The sequence below is a fragment of the Eublepharis macularius genome, chromosome 2 (genome assembly GCF_028583425.1).
Source record: "Eublepharis macularius isolate TG4126 chromosome 2, MPM_Emac_v1.0, whole genome shotgun sequence".
NCBI lineage: Eukaryota > Metazoa > Chordata > Lepidosauria > Squamata > Eublepharidae > Eublepharis > Eublepharis macularius.
The window spans coordinates 50,249,255-50,265,103 of record NC_072791.1 but is presented as its reverse complement, the minus strand read 5'-3'; the positions used below and the strand labels follow the sequence as shown (position 1 = coordinate 50,265,103).

General features: G+C 40.3%; 1 protein-coding gene across 1 annotated transcript in view; it reads right to left on the bottom strand.

Moving 5' to 3' along the window:
* The window catches only part of BAZ1A (bromodomain adjacent to zinc finger domain 1A), a 71,969-nt gene that overhangs the window by 34,316 nt on the left and 21,804 nt on the right, over nucleotides 1-15,849 (bottom strand). Inside the window, exons 6-13 of the mRNA XM_054971087.1 lie at nucleotides 14,352-14,439; nucleotides 13,340-13,474; nucleotides 10,303-10,405; nucleotides 8,769-8,923; nucleotides 6,609-6,704; nucleotides 5,724-5,862; nucleotides 4,101-4,247; nucleotides 30-125 (exon numbers count right to left, since the gene is read on the bottom strand). Coding sequence (XP_054827062.1) covers nucleotides 30-125; nucleotides 4,101-4,247; nucleotides 5,724-5,862; nucleotides 6,609-6,704; nucleotides 8,769-8,923; nucleotides 10,303-10,405; nucleotides 13,340-13,474; nucleotides 14,352-14,439 — 959 coding nt within the window. The remainder of the gene's footprint in view (nucleotides 1-29; nucleotides 126-4,100; nucleotides 4,248-5,723; nucleotides 5,863-6,608; nucleotides 6,705-8,768; nucleotides 8,924-10,302; nucleotides 10,406-13,339; nucleotides 13,475-14,351; nucleotides 14,440-15,849) is intronic.

Here is a 15,849-nt window from a genome sequence, read left to right as displayed (position 1 = left end):
ACATAACAAAAAAGTGAACCCACACATACCCTGGTGTAACTGGGGCCAAGCAGCTGCCAAAGTTGCAACTGCAGATAGTGCAGATTTTGTTGGGTCTGCATCTTCATCCAAAGCCTCTGTTAAATCTTTAAGGAAATAAAGACTTTATTCTAGTGTAAATTAAGACTTGCATCTGGGAGGAGAAGCAAGCAAACCTTTTTTAAAGCAATGCAGACATACAACATATAAAGATAGATATTCATGTAAGCTCCAGGGCAAAACAATCAGCGAGGCATGCTACCGAAGCACCATGGAAAGCATGCAGAGGTCACTAAAAGCTTCTTACATCATACACAGATTGACTGCATACACGCATGCAAAAGCAAAATCCAGAAAATGCTCTTGTAAAAGCCATTCATGCAAGCCATCAAACTGCACCCAACTGCATTTTTTCTACTAATTAATCATGTCATTAAAATTATCATATAGTGCAAGACCAAAAGAAAGAAACACAGATGCGAGCATACAGTTCATAGTGGAGTATCTCAAAAGACATTCCATATTCTATCTTTGACTCTTAAAAGCCTATACCCTTAAAAAATCTTGTTCGTTTCTAAGATGCTGTTGGACTCAAATCCTGATGCTCTATTGCAGTCCAACAAACTCTCTATCTGAAACTCTCTTCATATTCTAAGTTGCTGATCAGAAAACAGTAATAAACCAACTCTACAGTAGCTATAGGCAGTTTAGATGTACCAACAAGGTACCCAGAAGAAAAACGCAAAAACTTCTCCAGAACCAACTTGGTGCATGTTTTCAATGGGAGTAGATAGTTCCAAATCATTATGGCCTATAAGCAAGGAACCATTACCCCCTTCACACATACAGCTTTCTAGTTAACAGGCCCTTAAAGCACTAAGTCCACTCCTGTTCTAATCTGGAAATTAAATGAGTGAGTAGTACAGTAACAGTTCCTTGTTAAAAGAGGTATATTATCACTGTATGTTCATAAGAACTGATTCCACACTGATGACATCTCAACCACTGCTCAGATCCCATTCTAGAGATCATTATTATTAACACTATTTATAGTCCACATTTCTCACTGAGACTCAAAGCATTTTACACATCTGTAGGAAGCAAAACTTAACATGTGCAGGAAGAATCCTGTTGTGAAATATGTGAATAGAATTAATGCACTCCTCTGAACAGCTTTACAGACATATCTTAATGCCTTTTGATTTTAGTCATGTGAACTGAAAAAAAATCAGCCTTATCAAACTACAGCAAACTACGTCTCAGAATATGCACATCTATACTGCACTCAAATCAATGTACAATGAACTGAGGCTTTTGAGACAGTGAAAGAATCAAAAATTCACGACAACATTAATGAATCTAAAACAGCGACGGGTCCCTCTAGCCCAATTCTGTACTACTCACAGGGGCCAATCAGATGCTCTTGAAAGGTCTACAAATGAGCGCAAACTGGCCACAGGGCCTGCATTATTGTCTCCTAGCAGCTAGTACAGAGTTATACTCACTTAGAACACGAACATTCATTTCAACCATCATGTCTGAAAGCCAGGAGTCATTTCCTGCCGGAACAGCATTCCGGCAGAGCTACAAATAGATCACGTGGCTGTGGCCCTGCCCCCTCATTCTCTTTGAAATGAGTGCCCGCCCATGGATTTTTTATTAAATAAACGTTAATAAAATTAAAATAAAATATTAAAATGGCGGCGGGGCCGAGCGGTGGTGGGCCGAGCGGTGTCTCCTCCACTCCTAGTGAGAGGCCTCTGCACCAAGAGTGGGGGGGGGGGGCACTGCTGCCGTGCCTCCCTGTTGACAGGACAGGGCAGCGGGCCGAGCGACATCTCCTCTGCTCCCGGTGAGAGGCCTCCACGCCAGGAGTGGGGGGGGGGGGCGCGGCCACCACCACTGCCACCACCAAAAAGCCTCCCTCTTGGCTTCCCTCCCAGTGCTGCTCTCTGCTCAGCCCACCTGGCCATCCATTCCTCCCTCTGCCACTGCCGCCTCCATCTCCCTTCCTCCACACCCGCCTGAACAGCTTCCTCCCCATGCCCACCGCTCATCCCAGCTCAGGGTGTGTGGCTGCAGCCTTAGAAGGAGATGCAGCACCAGCCCTGGCGAGCGGACACTGGCGCAGCTTCCTCCTCGCGCCTGCCGCTTGTCCCAGCTCAGGGCGGGTGGCTGCAGCCTTAGGAGGAGGCGCGGCGCCAGTGGGTGGTAGAGAGAGGGAGAACGGGAGAGAAAGAGTGCGTGTGTGAGGGGGGGAGAGAAAGTGTGTGTGTGTGTGTGTGTGTGTGTGTGTGTGTGAGAGAGAGAGAGAGAGAGAGAGAGAGAGACAGAGAGAGAGAGAGAGAGAGAGAGAGAGAGAGAGAGAGAGAGAGAGAGAGAGAGAGAGAGAGTGAGTAGGGGTGGTGTAGAGAGATAAAGTGTATGTGTGTCTGTCTGTGGAGGGAGAGAGAAAGAGGGGGGGGGTAGGTCAAGGGGTTTTTATGAATCCAAACAAGGATTTTGGCAGTATCAGTCATGGGGCAGGGGTAATGTACTGGCAGAGCATCTGTGTTCTGATTTTGTGATGGATTTCTGATTTTTCAGTGTTTTCATTGTTTATTTATTGTTATGAATTGCTTTTCAACTTCTAGATTTATAATATCTTAATGCAATCTTTAATTCCTTTCATAATTCCATGAAGCACTTGTTGGTTGTATGGTTTAGTGCATTATTTTTAGTTGAAATCCCTCTTGGGTTTTGGAAATAACTTCTAAATCATTCCACTAGCTGGCCAACCCTGTTTTGGGTAATTCCTGGAGATCTAGGGCACAGCCGGGGGGACATGTTGTTTGGGGAGGAAATTTAGTGGGGATGCAATTCCATAGAGTCCACCCCCTATAACAGCCATTTTCTCCACTAGGACTGATTTTTATGGCCTGGAAGTCAGTTGTGATTCTGGGAGATCTCCAGTTACCACCTGGAGGCTGGCAACTAGAGTTTAGAAATCTGAATTTTGACTTTAGTAGAGAACAAATAGTACATACAATTTTTTAAAAAGCAAAGGGAAATCAATCCACAGATCTTGAATTCATTTCGTCTGACGCTTAGCTCTACTGCTTCAGCTATCTGCCTAGTGTGCCGTTTTACTTCTTGATTTCCCTTGATTTTATAATAAAACCATTTAACATCTTGACTATATTCTCTGTGTTTTGAAGCATTTTTTCTCCAGGTAGGCTTGCCAGTTGGGAAATACCTGGAGATTTTTGGGGTGGAGCCTGAGGGGTGGGTCCTGCCTTCTGACACACTTCCAGCGATGTCAGGGGGTGTGGCATACGCAAATTGGTTATGCCAATGACACACTTCCGGTGATGGCAAGGGGTGTGGCATAAGCTAATGAGTTATGCTAATGAGTTCCTGCAGCTTTTTTTCTAGGAAATGACCCCTGCTGATAGCCACTACATTCCATGAAGATACCTAATCCCCTTTAAAACAAGTGGCAGTCATTACATCCTTCAGTGGTGTGTTCCATGAGTTAATTATGCATTCTGTGAAGAAGCACCATCTTTGGTGCATCCTGAGTTCTATAGAAAGCTAGTATTTTTATGAACACATAAGGCTTTAAGCTTCCAAAAATAAAAACCAATTAAAATGTACTGCTCTGATCTCAGTAGTGTGCCCTTTGGCATAATTAAATTAGCCTATGAAATATGCCAGTAGCATTCAAGGCTGGGCCCAGGTATATGTGCTTGCCACTGAAGAATTAGCAGAACTAAGAGATGTCATATTATAATCATTCAGTTCACAAAGCTGGTGATGAAGTCCTTTGCAACCCTGTAGTGCTGAACTAATTTTTAAAAGAAAACAAAGGAGTTTGACACTTTTTGAAAATTCACCGGTCTGAAATTCTTGAGGTGTATATAATAGTGAGACTATTTGCCTTTTAAAGAACTCAGGTTCACTACTGCAGCTTACACCTAAAATGCCCCTTTTTAAACATCATTTGAGCACAATGAAGCAAACCAAAGTTAATAGAAGAAAGACTGCCATGCAAGCAAATTAGTGTGAAAGTTCTTTTTTTAGCAGTAAAGCTGAAATCTGACCTTTGGTCTCAGCATCAGCAATTTGGTCCTTGGCCACTTCTTCTTCTTCTTCTGTCATAGCTTGAAAAATAGCAGTCAGGAAGAAAAACAATAATTCACATAGTGGGCCTTCACTGTCATTTCCTACAAGTGCTTCTTCCAATACTTCTGTAAATAACAAAACAAAGGTCACTTAGTTAAACTGCTATGACCATTTAATGGAACAACTGAAAGCTGATCCCCTCCCATGTAACTATCCATGTAACTTATCAAGTCATTGTTTGGGATATTTTCAAACTGGAGCACAAAAAGATGTCTTGCCTTGATTCAGCATTTACCCCACCCCCTGGCCCCAGGCATGGTGCTCCTCTACCTGTTTCTGGACAATATGTGTGTAATGTTCATGTTAATTTTGTCACTGCTCTCTAACAAAATTAATAAAGCTTCTGATGACATGAATGATCTGAACATACATCTGAACACAGATTTCAAGATCAGAGTGACTGTACACAGCATACTTACACTATGGAGCGAAATGAATTAGATACACTAAAATAAATATAGCTAACCAGAAGCCCATAAACCAAAGACAAATATAGCTAATCTCCACCATCCACCTGTGCCCTTTCAAACAGGTACAAAGAATCCTTTAGCATCAGTCAGACCCAGGGCTTTTTTTCTGGGAAAAGAGGTGGTAGAACTCAGTGGGTTGCCAGCACAGGGGGCAATTCTTGGCAGGAGGTGGTGAACTGGTACCACATGTGTGCACGCAAAGTGCACGCATGCTCCCAGGGCTAATGACGTCACTTTGGGTCAGCTGGAACAAGGGGGGAGTTTTTAAAAGTTTAAATCGCCTTCGGAGAAAATGGTCACATGGTCGGTGGCCCCACCTCCTGATCTCCAGACAGAGGAGAGTTTAGATTGCCCTCCACACTGCTGGAGCGGCGCAGAGGTCAATCTAAACTCCCCTCTGTCTGGAGATCAGGGGGCGAGGCCACCGGCCATGTGACCATTTTCAAGAGGTTCCGGAACTCCGTTCCACTGCGTTCCAGCTGAAAAAAAGTTCTGGTCAGCCCACTGGGAGAGTGGGAAATATGAAAAACAAACGTAACAGAATGTACAATGTATGTTTTTTGCATCCTTTTCTTTCCAGTTAGAATGAACAGCAAAGAACTCTGAAGCTTCTGACTAAAATAAATTATGATGGAGAAATGTGTTGTGGAAGGGAAGGATAAAACATAGCCTATTTGGCCAGCAGTCAGTTTAATTACTGATCATGGTAAAACTTCAAGATTGAATGTTCAAATAGGCTAAACTAGAGGATGTTTTACATTATCAAAAATGATGTTTTGGCCAGATCACATACAATGAACCAGCTACATGAAGAAAGCATGTGAACCATGTGAAAAGGGCAGACAGAGATAGACCACAGGCATATAATTATCATGATGGCACTTTCTGCAGCCATCATACAGCCACGTTTACATTAAGACTTCATCATGCAATTACATATGCAAGATATGACATTCATAAAAAGACAACCAGATGATTCACAAGACAAATGGTATTTTAGGAAACAAATATAAAAACACCCCAAGAACGTAAGAAGTCATAACTTAAGGCAAAAAAAATTAAGAAACTTGCCTAAAGTCACTCCATCAGGAAACTCATCTTGAAGATCGAAGAGTTCTCCAAAGGCATGAAGGAACTCCAAGACCATGAGTGCATCTCCAAAGATCTCAGGAGGTAGTCTGGTTTTCACTGCGGTTGGAACTGGAAGTTCCTGCAATGTAAGGAAAAAACAACTGAAGTTTTATTGCAGGTTTCAGCTATATATAACCATAAAGTGAGCACCCAACTGTATGAATGGCATAGATTTGCATCTGTAATAGTTTTAACAGTATGCTCAAATTTTCATCTTGCTTGCCTGTCAACTTTTATTTTTTAAAGAAAACCTTCTTGCATTTATGGCTTCTTTGACAATTAGCCTTGCTGGTGTCCTCTTCGATTTGATGGTATCTCTCCTAACTTGTGGTACAGATTATATCTGAGTTTCAATTAATGGGTATTTAAATAAATCTGTGGTCATATTTCACTTTCTATTGGGTTACTTTCCATTTACAGAATATTTGCTACCCTCCTAAAACCTATTTAAGCTTTTAACTATAACATGCAGGTAGCACCTTGTGAATGAAAACACATGATAATTGTCCTTAAACAGGAATGAACATAATTAATCACCATATGCTGCATCTAGAACTTTCTCTGACTTCAGAACTAGTATGAAGGCACAGAAGAGGGAGTACATAAACATCCCTATATAGATTTCAAGGAGTTAGGAGGATATATTCCCAAGCATATATGATCTCCTGCTTTTTTTCCCCCTTTCACATGCTAGATGTAAGCATAGTGATGTGGCAGGAACTTGAAGAACTCAAAGCACATGCATGCAGACACTTATATCCCTTTTGGTTTCTGTGTTCCACAGCTTACACATGCCATAGGCTACCCTTCTTGAAACCATGTTACCTTTAGATCATCACATTCCATGTCTTCTCTACGCTTACTCCACTGTTTTAGATGTTCTAGGTATTTCCTCTTTTCCTCACGTAGTTTCTCTCTTTCCTGTAATTAAATTGAAAATGATTATCAAAAAGATTGAACTGTAATTTTCACTTATTGTACTTGAGAAAGCTATAAAATTTACATAAACACTTCTAAGTGAATCAGTCTAAGTGAATGCCTTATACACAAAGGTAATATAACAGTTTTAGTATAATCATTTTGGTAGCATCTGAGGAGAAATGCTTTTTAGACTATAGCTTTGGACTGTATCAAAACATTTACACCCAGTTTAAAATATCTCTCTTAGCTGAGAACAGGTAAGAAAGAGGAGGGAAAACCAAATACTTTCCTAACCCACACCCAGCCTTGTTGGACTTTAGCCATGCAGATTCCACTTCCTGCAAAAAGCTGAGGAACAGAGGAACTGCGTTTTTACACATTTCCTTTGGGATCCCTTGCTCAAATTTGTTGTGCTTGAAACTATAAATATGAATATCCCCCCCTTTTTTAATAAATGCTTTTTAAAATTCTTAAATACTGGTAGCTGTCTCTTTACCACATAGACTTCCACTGCTAAACCACCATATTTAAAAAAGGTGCCACAGGAAGTGCATGGTCTGTTACTAATTTGCTGATCCCTCAGTGGTGCACCAGTGCAGCAAGCAGTCCCTGTGGCAACCAGGCGCTGGGTAGCAGGAGACTGGGCACAAGACATGGCCCTCAGAGTGGCAAGCCTGCATAGGTGAGCAGGGAGTCTTGGCCCTCTCTGCAGGCAGTTATTAAAAAAGCCAGGTGGTGGCAGCAAATACGAGAAGAAGCAAGAGCCCCTCTGAAGGCTGAGGGAGCACTAAGTGGGTGGCATATGCCAGTCTAAGTAGACAGTACTGATCTTGGTGGGCCAAGCATCTTCAGTATAAAGCAGCTTCACATGTGTTCATATCAAGACATCATTACAACATATATTATGCCACTTGCTTGAAAATTTAAACCTATGTTTTACATTGCATTTTAGAATTTTAACTTGCACTAGCTAAGTGGTTTTGAACAACAAGACAATACTTTAGATTTTGAGCCATTCATCTGCAAGGTTAAGAGTGTTTTGCTAGCAAATAGTTCATAGAATCATAGAGTTGGAAGGGACCTTATTGACCATCTAGTTCAACACGCCTAATGCAGGAACAGCCTAAAGCACCCCTGACAAGTATTTGTCCAGAGGCTCCTTGAAGAATGCCAATGAGAGAGACTTCACCACATCCTTAGGCAGCTGATTCCACTGCTGAATTACTCTTAATATGAATAAGTTTCTTAACATCCAACCAGTACCTTCCATCCTATAGTTTAAACTTACTGTTTAGAGTCCTATCCTCCGTTGCCAACAGGAACAGCTTCCTTCCCTCCCCTAAGTGGCAGTCTTTTAAATACTTAAAGAGAACAATCATGTCTCCCCTCAACCTCCTCCTCCAAACTGAACATTCCCAGGTCCCTCAGTCTTTCCTTGTAGGGCTTGGTTTCCAGGCCCCTGATCATCCTGGTTGTTCTCCTCTGCACCCGTTCCAATTTGTCCACATCCTTTTTTAAGTGAGGCCTCTAGGTGGGACCTGACCAATGTGGTATACAGTGGGACAATGACATCCTGTAATCTGGATGTTATGCCTTTGTTAATATACACCCCAGGATTGTGTTTGCCTTTTTTGCTGCTGCATCACTGACTGCTCATATCCACCCATATCCCAAGATCTTGTTCACACACACTGCTACCCAGAAGTGTATCCCTCATACAATATGCGTGCTTTGCATTTTTGTTACCCAGGTGAAGAACCTAGCACCTATTAATGTTAAACTGTATCTTATTCAAATCTGTCCTCTTTTCCAGTGTATTCAGATCTTATTGAATTCTATCCCTGTCTTCAAGGGTGTATGCTACTCCTCTCAGTTTGGTGTCACCTGCAAAAGTAATGACTCTGAATAACCCTTTCACACTCTCATCCAGATCATTTATTTAAAAAGTAGTCTATCACAGGAGCAGTTTGAAAAGAAGCATTATTGCTGCTCAAGTGCAGCTACATAATAAGATTGCCATTTCAAATTTCCAGCTGTTAAGGACTTAAATAGGAAGCTCCTAACCTTTTCTTTTTCTATTTTTAGTCGTTCTCTCTCTTCTTTCTTCTTGAGCCTTTCTTCTTCCACAATCTTCTTAAGTTCTTCTCTCCTCTTCTCTTTATCTTCCTTCTCCCTCTTCTTGGATTCTACTACATTTGCTTTCTCTCTTTTTAATTTTTCTTTTTCAAAAGGTACAGAGAAGTAAAGTTGTTTTAAAAGAGGTTACAGAAAGAAACTATATACCCTGATCAAGTTTTCAAATAAAGACAAACAAGTGCATGTTAGTTTAATCACCCAATTCAAATCTATAAAATAAAATGTTAAGCAAATAGTTTCAAAAATGATTCATGTAAAAACCAGCAAAAAATATACTGTTTTACTTTGCATCTTTACTTCTCACCTTTACCTGGCTGCTGAGGTGGGGGGAATAAACAAGAATTAACCACAGATCACTGGACAAATCCCAATTCTCCCTTTTAAAGAGAGTTACTGGCCCTTTATGTTTAAAAGTAGCTCAAGACACATTGTTTAACACAGAGCACCATTCTAGAGGTTACTTAATAGATCCTGCCACATGTAGAATGTAACCCTGAATTAAAAAGGGGTGTGTGCTTGATTCTGCATGACAGAATGAATGCCACAAACACTATATTGTAGAAATATTGCACTAGAAAGATGGAGAGTAAAAATAGCAATCCTGTCCTGTTAGTAGTAGATAACCAGCCTCTGAATTTGCTTGTACTTTGGGTACAAGCACACTAGGCACCCAAGTTTTCTGGCTGACTTCACTGTCAGAAACAGCTTGGAATACAAGAATATATGCACAAAGTTGCCTTGAGCTTAACGGGAAAGGCATGCAAACAGTATCTGTACTTCAGCAGACTGACTAATGCATCAGTCAAATTTTGCCTGATTTAGGGGAGGGACTGTGTCTATGTCTTTGTATGCAAAAGGTCCCAGGTTCAGTCCCTGGCATCTCCAGTTAAATAGATCAATCAGGTATTTGGTGAGTGAAAGACATTCAGGTATTTTTTAACCTGAAAGACGTTTGCTGGAGACTCTGGACAGCTGCAGTTAGTCAGAGTAGACAATACAGACTTTGATAGACCAATGGTCTAACTCTGTACAAGTCACCTTTATGTGTTCATAAACACAATAAACCAAAGTGTTCTGATCACATTCATGATAGACATAAATGTAATCAGCTAATCACACCCAAAGGTCAGCATCAGTTCCTTTTAAGCAAAGCAGTGCTAGAAAATATTTTATATCCTTGAACACCAACTGGCCATGCATAATGCCTGGGATTTAAAAAACAACATTGGCTATAATATATTTTTTACATTGCTAGAATTTTTAAAACACAAAAACACACAATGGCCACTGTTCTAATTGTTATTAACTGGTAGCAAAGCTCAATGACACTGGTGCCTTAATTTCCAAATAAATATGGTTAAGACTGAGCCGTACTAGTCTCCAAAGATAATGCACAAAACTACTCATGGTACTACTCTGCAGAAGTAAACATGATTTTAGATCATGTTGTGCATCATCTTACCTATGATCTTCATTTCTTCTTTTTCTTTTTGGAGTCTTGCTCTCTCTTTTGCTGTGCTTCTCATGTTACTAGAACTAAGTGGTTCATCTACAACTCCATCCACCTTAATGGGGGTTGCAAGTGGGAAGAGAGGTACACACAATTACAAATAGGCAATTAATTGAAAACTCAAATCTTTCCACAGTGTTGCAAATTAAAGGCACTGTATTTATTTATTTAAATTTTTTATAAAACACCCTTACTGCATATATTACTGAAGGCAGTATATAAATAAAAACATGGCAATGGGTAAAACTCATTAACCTGAGGGGCGGGGGGAACAATCTCAGAAACCTAACCCACATACAGCATTCATAAGCCCCCAAATGTTCTCCTGAATAGGGCAGTTTAACAGCTCCTTCTGAAGATGGGTAACATGAACATCCAACAGAAATCCATTCCAGAGAGTTTGAACAATGACAGAAAGCTTTGAAAAGGGCTGCTGTTGAATGTATTCTCTATAATTAAGAAGACAGTCAGCAAAAGTTGTTGGAAGAAATTTAGACTGCACATAGACAAATACTAGGAGAGGAACAGCTTCACATCTGTAGGTCCCAGTTCATGAAGAATTTCTAGGTCAAAATCAGCATTTTAAATGGAACCCAAAATTCAGAATTATATTGGAAGCCAATTCTTTAGAATAGGTGAGATGTAAGTAAAACTACTGGACCATAGCCAAACTTCAGAAATGACAATGAATACAAAATGCTGAGTTGTCATTAAAGAAAGCCCCACATAAAATGCATTATAATACTCTAGCCTTGAGTTTTGCTACTCTGTGATAATGGCCTGCTTTAAAGTTTCTAACAACTCCCTCAAAGATCTCTGTTTTTCCAAGCATCATCATTTCAGTGAAAGAACAGAACTCTAGGGCACCTCATGTCATATCCCACTTTCTGCCTCCAATCATACAAAAATGAGTGACACCACTAAAGTGCCACTCCCAAATGCCCACCTCACAAGCCAATCAAGCTAACAAAATTGAATGATCCACATTAACAAAGAACAATCATATCCAACATCTGAAGGCAGAGATTTCCCATCAAAGCAATCAAAGCTATAGCCATTTCAAAACAAAGTCTGAAATCACTCTGAAATGGATCAAGGGCAAATGTATCATTCAAGAAATTCAAGAGCTGCTTAGCCAGCACCCCACTCAACAGTGCGGACCAGAAATGGCAGAACTGAAGCTGGTCTACAACTTGCTGCAACTCTCTTTATCAACGACTTTTTTCAGTAAAGGCCTAATTATAGCCTCTTTTCAGTTCTTGGAAAAGTTCTTTAGCTAAAAATAGCAAGATGGCTACTTAATTTCTCTCTGCAAAAGTTTAACAGCCAAGAGAAACAGAGTTCTAAAATATAAATGGTGGCCTTACCATCTAGCAGAATCCCTCAGACAGAACAATCTTGAACTATCCACATTTCTGATACTCCCTGATATAGGAACTACATATAATCTGGCATCCAAGTTAGAACAGATCTGAGAGACAAGGCTGCTTTAGCATAGATGTTGAAGACTCCAGAAGAATAAGACGCTAGATCCTCAACACCATGGTGAAGTCTACCTCTGCCAACTTGGCCATGTCACAAACTGGAAAGCTAAATGGGCAGTAAATTAATAAAATCCTAATCCATCCTTGCACTCAACAAGTACACAAATCAATGCCAGATTCCATTTGCAGCAGGAACCCATTAATGAAGAAAGACCTGCGGACCATGACTGATGTCCTATCCTCCAACCCAGCCGGAGCTATGACAAAATGTTATTATCAGGAACTTTCAGACACATTTATACTACAACTACAACAACAGCAGCTTAACACCCACTCAGAGCAGTTTACAAAGTATGTCATTATTATCCCCACAACAATCACCCTGTGAGGTGGGTGGGGCTGAGAGAGCTCCAGAGAGCTGTGACTGACCCAAGGTCACCCAGCTGCCTTCAAGCAGAAGAGTGGGGAATCAAACCCGGTTCTCCAGATTACCGTCCCGCCACTCTTAACCACTACACCAAACTGGCTCTCTATAGTAGGTCAATTCCTCCCAGAACATCTCATATATAGTTTGGATCTTATTTTTATTCAACCAGGCTTTAAGGGCATCACGTCTCCGCAGTGTGTAACTCTGATTTTTGAGGCACATTTCTCTGTGTTTGTAATTTGCCCAGTAAGTAGATCCGGTGCAGTTGGGGTTTTGTTAGGGTGTTGAGAAGGTGGGAGGGATGCAAAGGTTTTGGTGTTTGCATTTTTGTGGTTTGATGAAATGTTTGCCATCGTCTAGTGTATTATCGTTCAGTGGTTTCTGCAAGGGAACATAACCCTCATAATGCACAGATGAGGGGTATGGTATTTGGAGATGGTGTGTTGTGTGTGCAATCTCTGTACCATCCAGAAAGATATAGGTGAAGAGATTCTAAGTATTACCCCTTTGACCGTGATGATGATTAACAGTGATCCCAAAAGTCAGACCCAACACAGAAGCATCAGGCAGCCAAGCCAGTCAAGATGCTTCAGTTCTGGGGTTGGGTCCTGTCTTCCTCACATGATGATCCAAACAATACACAGTCCCATTCCATGGAGGGCTCAACTTGAGGGGAGAAGGTCTGGTCAAGGGGAGTATCGGTCTTCCAAACCACCCAACAAATGGCTGAGCAGTAATCTTTAACACACAGGGGAAAGCATTTCCAAGTTAGCAGTAATATAGTAAGTGACTGGAAGAGTAATTTTATCACTAGAAAAATCATCTGACCAGGACCTTTGCGGTGACAGTCAGATTTGACCATTTTTTTTTTTGCAAATTCCAAGTATGAATACTATGTTGATCTATATAGTCAGCCTGAATCTGTGAGGCATGGTTGCAAGCTGTACTTCTGCCCATAGATTCTGACAGGTTAGCATATCTCAGCATCATATTCCCCTTTGCAGTGACTTACCTCCAAGAATTATTATGAAAGTAGAAAAAATTACAAAGTCTAACTCAAGAAATTGGAAGAACTTACCTGATCCTCAGATACCACCTTTGGAGGCCTCCTTCGTTGCCTGCTTGAAGGACTGAAGACAAAAGTGGGTGGATCATCAGGAAAATAGTAGGAAAAATTCTGTTCTGCTATCTTGTACTTTGCAACTGATATTGCCTTAATAGACAAAAAAGAAAAAAAATAATTTGTTGAGACAGTCTATGAAGGTACTGTTTTAGAAGGACAAAGCAGCAGCTACTCCTAATGCCAATGTTTTCTAGTCCATTGCACAAGAATGACGTATCTGTACTAAACAGAAGCACTAAACAGAACTACTAAATAGAACCACTCTTGAGTCAGCACCATTGAGAGAAACTGCCCAAGAACTGTACTCTTTATTTATAAAAAGCAATTTAGAACAGAAAAAATTATACCACCAATGAAACTTCAAATCTAATTCTAATTTATATTAAACATAATAGTACTACACACAACTCTTAGAACAATCTGGGGCAAATAAGCAAAGCAATGTAAGATACAATTTCCTACTGAAGTGTTTTCTTTTTTTCTTAAATGGGTTAGATCTTAACATCATCAACAGAATGAATGGGCTCCTTTGGCATGTTTTCCTCTGCTTCTATAGTCCCTTCCACAGAAGTAGATTCCTGGGGCTGTGGAGTCCACATAGATTAACAGCCACACACTGGGGAAAAGGGGGCAAAAATTGCCGCCTCTCCTGTCAACCCATGCAAATTCTACATGGGCATCCTGAAGTTATAAATCTTACAGAAAACTAAAGTCTAAGCCAAATAAATTAAGTTTACAGTCCTGTGCTCACTTAAAGCAAAGGGGAACCTGTTTAACTGAGGAGAGCAGGTACTAATGAACTCAGTAGGCCTTACTTCACAGTAGGATTTGGCTGCCGTTCTGCCAAGTTTACTATTAAACAAGAAAGTACAGGTCAAAATACTAAATTGTGTATAGCCTACTTCAGACTAATTAAATATTTTCAATTATCTATTTAAATTTTAACTTGCTTACACACTTTGATTACCTTAATTCTAACAAGACCATCATGCGATTCACAGTGTTGCTTCAAAAAAAGCTTAAGTCTGTCACGAGAAAAGAGATGCTTCCTCCGACTACAGTACAGGCCAAAAAGAAAAGGAGTACAACTTCACTATCAAAGATCATATTACCAATATTAGCACTAAAATATCAAACATGCATTGAAGTTTTACAGGTTTAAAAAAAGAAATTTAAATTTAGTAGTAATAAGCAACTACTGAGCACTTCTAATGGGAAATACAGATACCAAGTGACCCACTCCAAAGCTGGCTCAGTCTACCATTTTATTGCAAGAAAAAGCAGAAGCTATATTCATTCTCACGCAGCAAATAAACAGAGGGTTTGCACTACACAGAAAAAGGAAGATAACCCCCAGCACATGTCAGACAGCTATACATCATACCATTTTGCTTAGCACCCAGGGCCAGATCTCTGCCCAGGTAACCAAGACACTGAAGTACTGAGCGGGCCAGTGGCACCGGAGGAGACAATGGGCATGCCTTATGCCAGTCATCACCTGCCAGATCTGCACAGCCTCCAGCTGAGTCCCAGGCAACCCTCTGAGAAGCTGGCAACTCTGCTGAGGCTTGCTTGCCCTAAGCATGTGCAAGCACAACCCTCTGAGTCCCCTCCACCCCATATCTTCACAGCTAGATACATTTTTTTCCCAGCACTTGGGCTAAAAAAGGCTGCCTACCCTTCATATAGAACAAAGTTCCAACACTGTATTGAAAAGCTACTCTATGCACTTAGAAGTTATCCTAAGTAACGATGTTAGAGAGAAACCTTAAAAGTGCTGCTTGTTCATTAAAATATTTTTTAGGAGACATAACCACAGAGAACTTTTGAAACACAGCCATTGAGGAAGACACACATTACCAGAAAGCAAATGAACAATACTGTTAGCTTTTGAATTTCTTTGTTGTTATGCTCATATTATTCTTAAAATGTCTAACAAGTTTTGCTATCCCACGACCCAGTGCTAGGCAGTCAAGAGTGATTTGGTCAACTGACGTGTATTTTTAAAGCACCAACTTTATAAGGACAAAAAAACCCTATTTCAGTCAACAGATCTGGTGCTTATGCTAATTCCAAAAAGCGAATTAGTAATAATTATTGTGAAACAAAGTTATATTATTTTTTAAATTAACAACATTAGGTAAAGTTTACAGAAGTGTGAACAAATGGCTGAACACTTTAGTGTTAACTGGTACAATGATTTAGAAATCTAAGTAAAACAAATAAAATGCCATTACATTTTTTTAGTTAGTTTTAAAGGCTGTAGTGCAAAGCAGACAGCAGGATAATCAATTATTTGGGGTCTCCAGAAAAATCTGGATGAGAAAAAGTTTTCAGTGTCCTAAATAGAGTGTGATCTGATCTAGCATGTTTGACTTTTAATTAGTAAGCAAATTTTTAAAAAGTGTCCCACATTTATTTTATGTCCCAATAGTAACAAATACTTGATTAGGAAAAAATCAAGT